This window comes from Pollachius pollachius (assembly GCF_949987615.1).
Source record: "Pollachius pollachius genome assembly, chromosome: 2".
NCBI classification, from domain to species: Eukaryota; Metazoa; Chordata; class Actinopteri; order Gadiformes; family Gadidae; genus Pollachius; species Pollachius pollachius.
In genome coordinates, this window is record NC_136935.1 from 48514899 (window position 1) to 48528740 (window position 13842).

General features: G+C 45.4%; 1 protein-coding gene across 1 annotated transcript in view; it reads right to left on the reverse strand.

Annotated features, from left to right (window-relative positions):
- Positions 1-2529: 2529 nt before the first annotated feature.
- LOC307070601 (integrin alpha-X-like) overlaps positions 2530-13842 on the reverse strand; it is a 39166-nt gene continuing 27853 nt past the window's right edge. Inside the window, exons 18-31 of the mRNA XM_079729123.1 lie at positions 13500-13657; positions 11903-12019; positions 5526-5596; positions 5300-5441; positions 5115-5213; positions 4575-4654; positions 4404-4481; positions 4211-4286; positions 3988-4095; positions 3845-3886; positions 3621-3746; positions 3411-3512; positions 3277-3303; positions 2530-3187 (exon numbers count right to left, since the gene is read on the reverse strand). Coding sequence (XP_079585249.1) covers positions 2984-3187; positions 3277-3303; positions 3411-3512; positions 3621-3746; positions 3845-3886; positions 3988-4095; positions 4211-4286; positions 4404-4481; positions 4575-4654; positions 5115-5213; positions 5300-5441; positions 5526-5596; positions 11903-12019; positions 13500-13657 — 1430 coding nt within the window. The 3' untranslated portion in view covers positions 2530-2983. The remainder of the gene's footprint in view (positions 3188-3276; positions 3304-3410; positions 3513-3620; positions 3747-3844; positions 3887-3987; positions 4096-4210; positions 4287-4403; positions 4482-4574; positions 4655-5114; positions 5214-5299; positions 5442-5525; positions 5597-11902; positions 12020-13499; positions 13658-13842) is intronic.

A 13842-nucleotide genomic window follows, 5' to 3' on the forward strand; every position in this document is an offset into this window, starting at 1 on the left:
CAAACATCCAAGTACAAAACATCTAGTTCCATCTAGTTCCTTTATTTGTAACTTGGCAATTTCACTAGATTTCCTGAAGCTACTTGTTGTCATAATGTTACCTAACCACAGATTGTACATACACATTCATAAATGAAGTAGGGCTGCCCCCTAATAGTTGACTAAAAACTTGTTGGTTTTACTAGTAATGTTGTTATACAAAAGAAATGAGAGGGAATATTCTAAAAGGAAAACTCTTAGTCAGGGCAGGTCTAAGTGAATGTTTTTTTCCCGCTGCATCAGATGAGGAGTTGTATTATAGGCACAAAAACAATGTAAGATTGGTGGTGTGCACTAATGAGCGGGCTCGTGATGTCCTCCGGGAGTGCCATGACAACCTGGGCACTGGAGGTCATCCAGGGAGGCGCAGGACAATGGACAAAATAAAGGCATCCTACCACTGGGCAACATTGCGAGAGGACGTTAAGAAATGGGTAAGTTTTTGGACTTTTTGAAAGGTGAGTTATGAGACTGAATTGAGATGGATTTATTTTAAATTTAGACATTCTGTAGAAGTATTTTAATCTGTCTCCTGTAACCTCCTTAAATTGCAACAAATATACAGAGAACTTGTTATTTGCTTTGTCATACTTATGTAATACCATGATACCAGTAGATCTTAATGGAACTTTATTTCACTGCTTTAAAGGTTGATGAATGTCCCCGTTGTCAGCGTCAGGAAGGGATGAAGACGGTTGCCCCTGTCCTTCATCCTATTAATGTCAGCAAGGAAAAGGGAACTGTGATGACATCTGCCGTCCAAGATCATAGGTACATTTAAATTGTAAATATGGATACAAATCCCTTCCCGTCGAGAGGAGTGGAGATATGGCTTGATGACTGTTGTTTTCAGAGCCTGTGGGAATACACCTGTGCGATATCGCCACTGCAGGCCACATGAATAAAAAAAATAATAATAATATACAAATATGTCAGTGTGTGTGCCCGTGTGTGTATCCAAACACATACACTGCAATTCACATACACACATTCAGCTCAATGTAAATCCATAAAAAACTGCATGTTTTGATCCCACGGCCAATTGAGGATATATTCATGAATTATATACATTGTTATAGGCCTACCTTGAATTTTTTACTATTTTACAGATGTTTGTTAAATTGTAGAGCAATGATACCCCTAGTGGAAACGAGGAAAATGTTACATTTTATATTGTTATTAGTTGTATAGGCAAGGATACAAGTCAGTGAACATCTGGAAAATCATTAAAAAAAAAATCAATATTCAAGGACTAGGATGAATATCTAATATGAACACATTCATGAATTCATCCTCAATTCAACATGGGATCTAAACATGCCGTTTTATTATATAAAATCTCATCAATCATATGACTGTCCAAGCTCTTCATTTTCAGTAAATAGAAACTAGAAAATGTATATAGAAAATATTAATTCTGTACTTTTGTCATTACAGAAAATACTGTCTTAATATCTAACTTTAACAATGGCAATCCTTACTTTAACATATGTGAAAATAAAAATATGCATTCATCAGCGCTTATACTTATTTCCAATGGCTTTGTGAGAGAACGGGCTCCGTTCAATGAATTCAAAACCAAAACTGATTGAGCACCGTTTATAACCAACCCTTCCGGTTTTTGTCCGTTGGCTTGTGTCGATACGTCGAGTGTCGATACGTCATCTGTAAGCGCAGGACCCCGAACCGATCTGGCAGCCGAACACATTTGGTACTCACACCGGAGTTCCAAATGCGGGTGGTGACGCATATCATTTGCGTCGCGAGCAGCGAAGAGCTGTAGTTCACAAAGCGGCCTCACACAAAACCTTTAAACATTATCAAACTTCTTCGCGGAATTTTTTTGTTTTCTTTGCATGAAAAATTATCATTTAAATCCACAAACAACATATGTGTAATCCAGGGCATATAAATACTGGGACCATAAAATAATTACTTTCTCGCCATTGAAACCCATTCATATTTTTCGATCTCATAGGTCCCATGGGCTCTAACAGAAGGGGCGTGTCTTCGCCACTCTGTTGTCAAACGATGGAAGATGTTGATATCATGTCTGAACAGGGTGCAGTGCCTTTTCAATGGGGCAAGATATAGGACAGATTGACTGTGTGTAAAAGAGGAAAACTTGTTGGGTTTCAACTGTGATTATTCAGAAAGATCAATAAAAATCAAATAAATCATAATTGCCTCATGTAGCATCATCACTGCTAAGTCACCACACTAGCGTCATAGATATTGGAAACATGCCGCATAGTTTTTTGTCAGGGAATAATGGAAGGTGAAAAGTTCAAATGTGAAGGTAGTGTACTCAAATCGGCATTTGTCAGTAGTGACATTTCTTACATGGGAATGGAGGACAATGGAAGTGTTCACTTCATGTGAATGATGTCCATAGACAACACTGACTGGCCCACATTCAGAACCAATAGAAGCAGTTCATGGCCTATTATATAAAACAATAGAGATTTGCTTTTTCAAAGATGTGTTTTATTGTAAGAAGTAATAAAGTATAAAATGTAATAAAGTAGTAGTAAGTATAAAATACAAACGGTAATAGGTTAAAGGTAATAAATTGTTTCTCGAGGTCTTTGGTCCTCATGATTCAATTCGATGCCAAACAAAGCGTTGAGAGAGTGTGTCGACATCGTCTTCGCTTACACTTTATATCCTTTATGTTTACCATCCTCACTTCTGGGCTTCACTGATTCGCTAGTCAAGCTGCTAGCCCTCCACCAATCAGAATGGTAAAAGACTGAACGACTCTAATGGCCGATTACACATGTTGAATCGGCTAAAAAGAACGCAGACGTGGCCGATTTCACCATACACACCAAAGAGACTCATGTCACCGACCTCTCAAGTCTCACCGACCGACTGGTGTGTCGTCGCCTTTATACTTCCATGGTCGGTAAACAATGAGACTGTGCTCGCTCAGACCTCTCGCTTATGATGCGACAATGCTAGAAAACGAGAGTATTTCTGCATCCGGCACGTCATGCACTAGGGCGTGGCTAGGCACCCATGAAGTCCAACTCACTTTGAACATGAGCAAAGCAGAGATGAGCAGAAGAAGCAGGCCTGCAGTGCATCCCACGGCGACGATGAGTATTATATCAGGAGCCATGATCAGTTCAACTCGGATAAAAGGCTACAGAAATAAAAAGGAGAGAAGTCATGAAAGGGCCCTTGCGTTTTTCACATTGGGTCTTACGTTTCTTTAGAAAAGTGAATGCATACCTGTGCTCTGGGAAAGCTGGCTTCGTTCTGAAGTCGAGAATATGCAAGTTAGAAGAAACAAATTGAGATTATAATCAATACCCAATTTTTGTACAAAGCGACAACGCAGTCATTTTTAGTGCATAGACCCTCACCGATTGTTGCACATAGCGGTGTTTGTCATAGGTCACTTCTACAACGCTTCTCCACATCACATCTTGTGTTTCGCCACTGAATAGTTTGAGCAGTGACCGGCCCTGAGAAGGGAAAAATATTGGATTTATTTATCACAAAATAATGCAACAGTAGAAATGGAAACTGCAACCGAGTGATCAGCGCTGAAGTGAGGGCATGCGCACACAAACCTTTGCCAGTTGCTCCAGGTTCTTGAATGATACGTGCCCGGACAGAATGACCTTAGTGGTGGAGTAACTGGCCAGAGAGAAGGGCTCACACACCACGGTCGTGCAGGTTATGTTAGACAAGCACTTCTGTTGTAAAAAAGGGTTAGTTGAGTATGATAACGTTATCGTAACATGTTTCTAGTGGATATTGTTATGATCGTTTTGGTTGTGTTGTGTTCACTTACTTCTGAAGCGTCAGTCATGTTTGTTTCCATACATGGATTTCCCTAAAAAGGAAAAAGTGGGGCGAGTTATAATTTGTGCATTATTGTCATAACAACAGTTATAATTGTTGAAAATATCTACTGTTATGAATGCCACCTGATACCTCTTCAACAAACACTCGATAGTTGTTGATTTCAAAGTCATACTCCATTTTTGTAGGGATGGTGACGGACACAGCAACAGGCAACACTTTTAAACCCAGGTTCTTCACCTGAGGGTTGGACCAAGAACATCATTAGGTATTCAAAATCAGTTCAAAAGATGTTTGTATTGGTGCTAACATTCCATTATGAATATGACAAATATCAATAGCGCTTATTTTCTACCTCGTATATGACAACCACTTCCTTTGGTGCCTGATCTTCTAGAGTGAAGTTAAGGTAGGTTATTGTGTCTTCATGCCTGCAAAAAGGGAAGGAGATCAAATACTAAATACTGGATATACTTCAGTAGTTAAACTGATAATTGCATTAATTACACACAGCATCAATGCAATTTCTATTTAAAATGTATACTTACACTACTACTGTTAAGACCACTTGATATTGTACTGGGATGGATTTGGTCATTGAGCTCATGGTGGAGTTGTTATTATCACTGTACAACAGAGCACATGACAATGATTAATCAAATACATTAACAACAAATCAATTATTAATAATAATCAAATAGATACAAATAGAAATGTACCTCTTTCCTGTAATGGTCATTGACATTTCGCTGTCCCAGTCATATGAGTCCATAACGCGGAACAAAGCTTGAAATGTGGCCTTGAAATGTAAAAGACAGAAACACAAAATGTTCACGTTAGTCACATCCATCTTGTAGAATACTTCATAGGTTACATTTGCGAAACTCACTAAACATTGCATAAACATACACAAAAATGCTTGATTAGCTCAATCTTGTAGTAACTTGGGATCTTTATTCGATGGAAATATTTAGCCCCTGCATGGGCCAGATGGTCAAGATGTGAGGAGGCCAATGTCAGAGTAACAACAGTCTAAGGACGATGGATTCAGCAACAACAACTCAACTCAAAAGTAGTTTAGTAAGAAGGTAATTTAAACACAATGGCTCCTTGTTACAATACCCTTGCTGTGGTCATCTTCCGCACCAGGCCTGACCCACCACTCACTACATAACACTGCATTTCGAACACAACTTAGCTGTTTGATATGCACTGTTTAAGCACCCCTGCATGTGAATATCGGCTATCTATGAACTCACGTTGGTCCCACTGTGGTACACGGGGAGGTTGACCCCACACATGGTCTCGTTGAGAACCCCCTCCAGGTCCTTACAGGACGGCAGCGTCGGCCGGCTCGACTGTTGAGAACGGAAAAAAACGGTTCAAACTGCCGATCTCTAAGGCGTTATATAAAGAAGAGACGCTGCTTGTTGTGCTCCGTCACCGTTAACCGATTCAACATGGAGAAGGAGAGGCCGGGGGGGTAGAAGAGGTAGAGTTTGGTGTTGTAGGAGTCGTCTCCCTTGTTGGTCAGTCTCAGGGTCACGTTGAAGTTGTTGTGGTTGACCACCACTAACGTCGGGGCGCTGGAAGACCGAGTTCCCGTTAGTCACAGACTCGTGTGTGGTACATGGACCAACGGTTACGTGTTGGATGTGTGCTGGACGTACTTGAAGGTGAAGTCCACCTCCAGTTCTGCTATGCAGGTGTCGTTGGTTCTGCAGTTCTTCTTGAAGGGGACCTGAAACACAGAGACGTTTGGACCTTCTTCTGGGATGCAATAGAACAACAGATTGTGAGTCATTGAGTAACAAAGATGTGCCCAAATGTTGGGGTGAAGTGAAGCACATGAGGATGATGTATTGAATCACGGTAGATTGTGGCCTGCGGGTGAGAGTTTAATTGAGGTGGAAAGCCTTGTGTAAAAGTGATAAGGCTTAGAGTTTGCTAAATATGCAGTGTTTTGGGACGGAGATACAATCATGTGCTAGATTAGGCCTTGGAACACTTCTTTACAATTCACAAAACGGATGAAAAAATACGATTTACTCACACACACACACACACACACACACACACACACACACACACACACACACACACACTTAATCTACTGGTATAAGAAACATGAATTAGATAAGGATATATATCTTACTACTATAACAGCAGGCCTGTCGCACCAGTTACTCAAGTTACTCATGTGCGCATGTGCCAAGCAGCCTGGAACTCACACACACACACAGCAGGCGCGAACGCATGCGTACACCGCAAGCACACACATGCGCACCAACATACACGGCAACACACACATGCGTACACACACACACACACACACACACACACACACACACACCGCACGTCAAGACAAAGGCAGCAACACACTCGCCGAGGTAAGACGTAAGCATAACGGCTCCGCCACCGACACACGCGCAGGTAAGAACACACACGCACGCGCACACACCGCAAGGACACTCGCCCAGGTAAGACGTTATGTCGACGTTATGTTTCTCACCTCGACAAGCAACGGCAGGTCGTTCATTTTGTCATATAAAAACTGTTAAATTCAAACATTGCGCCGACCGGCATATGAACACACAAGTGACGTGATCTCAAAGAGACAGCGTCCCTATAACACAACGAAAACATTGTAGTGGACATTATGGAAACAATTCCCCATACTGTGTGTTACATTTATTTCCCTTGATATATATTCCCTTATTATCCTTGTTTTGCTTATCATCAGTCGTGCGTTCTGCACGACATGTTATTGTGTTCCAATATAAGGGACGCTGTCTCTTTAAGGAAGCGGACCTGTTTTGGTTGTGATGACAACGGCGCGGTTTGTTTATTCCGGTTTGGTGAGCAACAATAAATGACACGCCGTTGCGTTGTCAACGTGAGAAATCTCTTCTTTCATCAAATCACGATTTCCACACTGGTGACCCCGACGTTTGTCTGCTGGACGCATTCCAGTGACACACCGAACAACTATGTCGACGAATGCTGTTTCATTGAAACTCCCGGAGTTCTGGGAGTCGTCGGCTTCTGCTTGGTTCGCGCAGACTGAGGCACAGTTCGCGTTGCGTGAAATTACCGCGGACACCACCAAATACTACTATGTAGTGTCGGCCCTCGGCAGTTCAACAGCAACAAGAGTGGTTAGTCTCCTGAAACATCCCCCTGCAGAGAATAAGTATACAGCACTCAAGGCTCACCTGCTGAAGACTTTTGAACTTTCTGATGCTGAGAGGGCTAGCCGGCTATTTTCTCTGCAAGGCTTGGGCGACAGCAAACCGTCTGAACTTATGGACAGGATGTTGGATCTGCTTGGAGAGCACAGGCCTGATTTCCTCTTCGTCCAGCTCTTCCTGCGTCAACTCCCGTCTCAGGTACGGGCTGCTTTGGCCAACACTGCCATCACTGATTGCCGCGCGCTGGCAGAGGAGGCTGACAGGTTTTTTCTGGCTGTTCAACACCCTGGCATGACTGCTGCTGCGCTCCATCCTGCATACGCCATTGCAACCAACTCTGCCCAAGTCCCTCACACCGCCGCCCCGCTCCCTGGTGACTCAGCGCTCACTGCAGTGGCTACAGTTTCGCACCGGCAACGTTCTGACACAAGCCTGTGTTTTTACCACGCTAAATTCGGCTCCAGGGCCAAGAAATGCCTACCACCTTGCAGCTTCAGGGGGACGGGAAACGCCAGGGCCGGCGCTCAGTAGTGGCTTTGAGTGTCGGCCGCACTGGCAGGCTGCTGTTCATCCAGGACACCATCTCCGGGCGCCGTTTCCTGTGTGACACCGGCGCACAGAGGAGCATTCTGCCTGCATTACCACTGGACATCCTGGCGGATGGATTTGGCCCCCCCCCGGAGGCTGCTAATGGTAGCCCCATACGCACTTATGGCACTCGACACGTTGCACTATGTTTTGGCGGTCAGCGGTTTAGCTGGGACTTTATCACAGCCAAAGTGGCTGTCCCCCTCCTGGGTGCGGACTTTCTATGCGCTTATGGGCTGCTGGTGGATGTCAAAAACCGTCGTTTGATTGACGCCACCACGTTTTCTTCATACACCTGCGCTCTCAGTGGTTTGGACTCCATCAGACTGTCTAGCGTGCTCTCGCAGGCCGACGAGTTTCATCGCCTGCTCGCAGAGTTTCCAGTGCTCACACAGCCCACCTTTTCTTCATCTAAGGCCAAGCATGGAGTGGAGCACCACATCGCCACCAATGGCCCGCCTGTCTACGCCCGGGCACGACGACTAGACCCAGCCAAGCTGGCCATTGCCAGGGCTGAGTTTGACAGCATGGAACGCCTTGGCATCATCCGCCGCTCCAGCAGCCCGTGGGCTTCGCCTCTCCACATGGTTCCAAAGCCCGCCGGCGGGTGGCGCCCCTGCGGCGATTACCGCAGGCTTAACGACGCTACAACGCCAGATCGCTATCCAGTGCCTCATATCCAGGATTTTTCAGCACACCTGGCTGGCAAAGTTCTTTTTTCGAAGGTGGACCTCGTCCGTGGATACCACCAGGTTCCTGTCCAACAGCTCGATGTGCCCAAAACAGCAGTGATCACCCCTTTTGGACTGTTTGAGTTCTTGAGGATGCCTTTCGGCCTGAAAAACGCCGCCCAGTCATTCCAGCGCCTCATGGACTCTGTACTACGTGATCTGCCTTTCCTGTTTGTGTACCTGGACGACATCCTCGTGGCCAGTACCTCCAAAACCGAACACCTGGCCCACCTGCGGATCCTCTTCGAGCGTCTCAGCCAGCACGGACTTATCATCAACCCAGCTAAGTGCCAGTTTGGGTTGACCACCATCGACTTCCTGGGACATCGAGTCACCAAGGGCGGGGCCGTGCCACTCCCATCTAAGGTTGACGCGATCTCGAACTTCCCACGGCCCGTCACAGTGAGGTCCCTGCAGGAGTTCCTGGGAATGGTGAACTTTTACCACCGCTTCATTCCCAGAGCTGCTGCAATCATGTGCCCCCTGCATGAGGCCTTGAGGGGGAAAATACCAAAACATCTGGTGGATTGGTCCTCGGAGAGAGACAAAGCGTTCATGGATGCAAAGGCCGCGTTGGCCAAAGCGACGATGCTGGCACACCCATCACCTGATGCGCCTATTGCCATCACAACAGACGCTTCGGACTATGCAGTGGGCGGTGTGCACGAGCAGTGGGTGGATGGTGCCTGGCAACCGCTTGCTTTCTTTAGCCGCCAGCTACGCCCGCCTGAACGCAAGTACAGCACGTTTGACCGGGAGCTGCTTGCACTTCACCTTGCCATCCGACATTTCCGTTCACTGCTAGAGGGTCGACAGTTTACAGCTTTTGTTGACCACAAACCCCTAACGTTCGCCATGGCTAAGGTGTCTGAGCCGTGGTCTGCCCGCCAACAGCGACAACTCTCTTACATCTCAGAGTTCACCACAGACGTTCAACACGTTGCAGGCAAAACCAACCTTGTCGCAGACTGCCTCTCTCGCACCGTTGTGGGGGCCGTCCACCTGGGGCTTGACTACGCCCACATGGCAGCCGATCAGGCCACGGACCTGGATGTACAGGCACTCAAGACTGCTGCCACTGGACTGCAGTTGTCGGAGATCGCTTTTGGCAATGGCGGCACCATGCTGCTTTGTGACGTCTCCACTGGAGAGCCACGGCCCGTCGTTCCCTCGGCATGGAGACGACGTGTTTTTGACGCTGTGCACAGCCTTTCCCACCCGGGTAGGAAACCATCTCAGAGGTTGGTGGCGGCCAAGTTTGTCTGGCATGGCCTCAAGAAGGATGTGCGTGACTGGGCAGACTCTTGTGTGGAGTGTCAGCGATCAAAAATTCACCGCCACACCAAGGCTCCGCTGGCGCATTTCCCGGTGCCGGAGCGAAGATTCGACCACGTCAACGTGGATCTCGTGGGTCCTCTTCCTTCCTCCCTGGGTTTCACTTACCTCCTCACCATGGTGGATAGGACCACTCGATGGCCGGAGGCTGTCCCATTGACATCAGGGACGACTGCTGAGATGGCGCGGGCGTTCATCGGTACCTGGGTTGCCCGGTTTGGCACCCCATCTGACTTGTCTTCGGACCGGGGCTCACAGTTTACCTCTGAGCTCTGGAACGCCATTGCGGACAGCCTGGGTGTGAAACTTCACCGCACCACTGCATATCACCCCCAGGCTAACGGACTTTGCGAGCGTTTTCATCGTGCTATGAAGGCCTCTCTTCGAGCCAGCCTCAAGGACAGTGGCTGGGTTGACAGGCTCCCTTGGGTCATGCTGGGCCTGAGGACTGCCCCTAAGGAGGACCTACAGTCCTCATCAGCGGAGCTGGTGTATGGCCAGCCATTGCGGGTTCCAGGGGATTTCGTTCCTGACTCTACAATTCCCTGGTCCTCAGCCCATCAGCGGACAGTGCTTCAGGATAGGGCTAGGCTTTTCGCGCCTGTGCCTACTTCACGCCACAGCCTCCCACAATCCTACACGCCCCCACGTCTTTCGTCAGCGGAGTACGTCTTCATCCGTCATGACGCACACCGGGGGCCGCTGCAGCCTCCTTACGACGGCCCGTTCCGTGTTTTGGAGACGGGGGTAAAGCACTTTGTGGTGGACATTGGCGGTAGGGCAGAGCGCATTTCTGTGGACCGCCTTAAGCCGGCTCATCTGGATGTGGACAAGCCTGTTGGGCTTGCCCAGCCTCCAAAGCGTGGGCGCCCTCCGGTGCGGCCCAAGTCCCTGAGGGTGGAGCCTAGGTTTTCCTCACACCGCCATTCTCCCTCCCGCCCCAATGCCTCAGAGGCGCCGCCGCCATGCGCAGGGGCCTCGACCCACGCCCAAGTGCAGAGGAGTCGTTGTGGCCGAATTGTTCGCCCTCCTCCTCGCTGACTTTGGATTGTTTTTGTTATGGTGAATTCTTGGGGGACGTATGTAGTGGACATTATGGAAACAATTCCCCATACTGTGTGTTACATTTATTTCCCTTGATATATATTCCCTTATTATCCTTGTTTTGCTTATCATCAGTCGTGCGTTCTGCACGACATGTTATTGTGTTCCAATATAAGGGACGCTGTCTCTTTAAGGAAGCGGACCTGTTTTGGTTGTGATGACAACGGCGCGGTTTGTTTATTCCGGTTTGGTGAGCAACAATAAATGACACGCCGTTGCGTTGTCAACGTGAGAAATCTCTTCTTTCATCAAATCACGATTTCCACAACATGTCAATAAAACAGTATGGTGAATTATGTCTATAGAGTCCACCACAAGACTACACTTTGTTGCTCAAATGTAATAATACTCTCCTCCTCGAGCCTCCCGAAATGTCTTTACACTTTGTTGCTCAAACTTGATATTACCCACTTCCTTGAGCCTCCCGAAATGTCTTGCGATATTGATATCCCCCCCTCCCCCCTGCGGACTGTTTTAGTTTTTTTAGTTTTCTTATGCTATGTCTGACTGTAGGCTACTGCTGCCTGTCTTGGCCAGGACACCGGAAGTGATGTTTAATCTCAATGATGATTATTATTTTCAACTAACCAAAAGTAGTTGCCTTGAATTTTGAAATGTCAATGCACTTTTCAGCCCTGAATAACAATAAAAGCTATTTAATGATTGATTTGCATGCATAGTATGCTACAATTTCAATTGAACAATTACCCCTGTTAATTACAACTAGAGGTTGAGCGAAAACTCTAGTCAAAATAAAATAACAGATACAATTATCGGAAAACAGGGTCTAGGTGCAAAGAAATCCCAAAGTTTTCCTTAGTGGTAATTCAAAGAGGTATTATTGCAAATGATAATATGGTATCTTCTAGAAATGATCTACAAAGGCATGCAAATCTGCAAAGGCAAAGGCATAATAAACATTATCAAACAAATAAACATTGATCAAAGTTGCATCCATGTCCTCGAGATCTATGTTTTCGAGATAAAGTTTGTAATGGTATTTTACCAATACATGCAAGAAATCCCTTCAGATACAGATATATCCAGATGTATGCATAGAGATCTGTTAGAGCTTCCACCATTTAGTTATCACCATACCTCAGTAGCAGTCTCTGTGGCGCTGTCTGCATTCAGGATGTTAGCGGCTTTCTCGCTTTCATGTTGAGAATAGTTCAGTCTGATGACGACGGGTGATAACGTATCGTACACACAGTTCTACAAAGAGAAAAGAGTCAGTGGTAAAGGTCATCTTTCTATTTATTTCTATTACTCTCTCTAGTAAAAATTACCCCCCAAAAATGTTTTCATACAGTATAAAATCCAATCATTAGCATCACTTGGCACTTAATGGCACTTAATGTACACCCTGGTTGTATGTTGTACGTCCTTGCGCTTTAAAATGTGTACTTAGCATTGTGTAGCGTGTTATCCTAGCTATTTTTGTTGTAATTGGGGAATTGGTTAACCTTACAATTCACATTGCTTTGCACTTGGTTCTATGAACATCCTTACTGTACCGACAGCGCTATATTGTTTTTCTTCTGACAAATGTACTTATTAGAGCCCGACCGATACATATGCAGGCCGATATTATCTGCCGATATTAGGCATTTTTCAAACTATTCGGTATCGGCATTTATAATGGCCGATAAATGAATATTAAAATAATAATAATAATAATAATAAAAATGTTGGCGTTGCATAGTGTGTCCACCAGAAGGCGCTCTAACGCCCCAAACCCGCTGAATCAGCCAGAGTCAAGCAGAGTGAATGACGGAGATCGACGGAGATCATCGGTGTTGTTCATGTGTGCAAGTGTGTTCATGGTAAGTTGGCAACTGTCACGAGACATACATTGCTTGAATAACAATTAAAAGAACATCCCCATCAATTCTCTAAAGTCGATAGGCATGACTTAATTCATGACTACCATGTCAAGTTTTGCTGTTGTTACGTGTTAACTAAGAAAAGGAAAAGGATTTAGCTAACGTTAATTGTTACAGTATAGTCGGTTTAACTCTTGACAATGTGACTGAAGATGTATTTCTTTAATAGCGTGACAGCAATGAGACATATCATCTCTCCCCGGCCCGTTATTTGGAAAACTATGTTTTTTTTTAAACTAGCCTACTTACTTCTCTGCTCTCTCTCTCTCTCTCTCTCTCTCTCTCTCTCTCTCTCTCTCTCTCTCTCTCTCTCTCTCTCTCTCTCTCTCTCTTTCGCTTTACCACACACGTTATGCTGCCCTATTCCTCTTATAACATTCATTAGTCCAAATGACTTTGTCAAAAAGGAGATATATAGCAAATATAGCAAACTAAACAGTGAGTAAACCCACTTTATGTAAAATGCTGCTTCAGACTCTTTTGCTGAGGACTCATAAATAACTACAACTAACCAATGTTAGGGAAATCTGTTTGTTTTGTTGCACGTTTCTGGATTTTTTTTAAAAAAATAGGCCAATATATCGGCATATCGGATTTTTAAATCACAAAATATTCGTGTCGGTATCGGCCTGAAAAATCCTATATTGGTCGGGCTCTAGTACTTATTGTAAGTCGCTTTGGACAAAACATTTCCAAATGGCTAGATGCACTGAATGTAAATTTGTATTTTTTTAAATGAGGCATTGTCAACCAACTTTTCTAAAAGTGAAACAAGGAGTGAACTGTGATCATTAGTGGGGTCTGCGTACTGGCATGCTGACGGAGTGATAGAAGCAGTGTTTGGTCGTCAGCTCCACAGTCTGATGAAGATCTCGTTTGCCTGTTTCACTGAAGAACCCACGGCCTGCAGCGTTCAGAGGATCCACATCCAGGCTGTAGGAGATGTTCAGTGGTCTGGTCGTAGTTCCTAGGCACACGTTAAAGATGAATTGTATTTTAGTGCTTCAGCTTGTCCACGCCCTTAAGGCTTGGCTATTAGGCTATAAGGCTATTTAGTATTCTTCTATAAACTTAAACATATTCATTTATTAGGCAATTTTTCCACATGGGGGCGGCATGTGGCTCAGGAGGTAGAGCGGGTTGGCCGGTAAC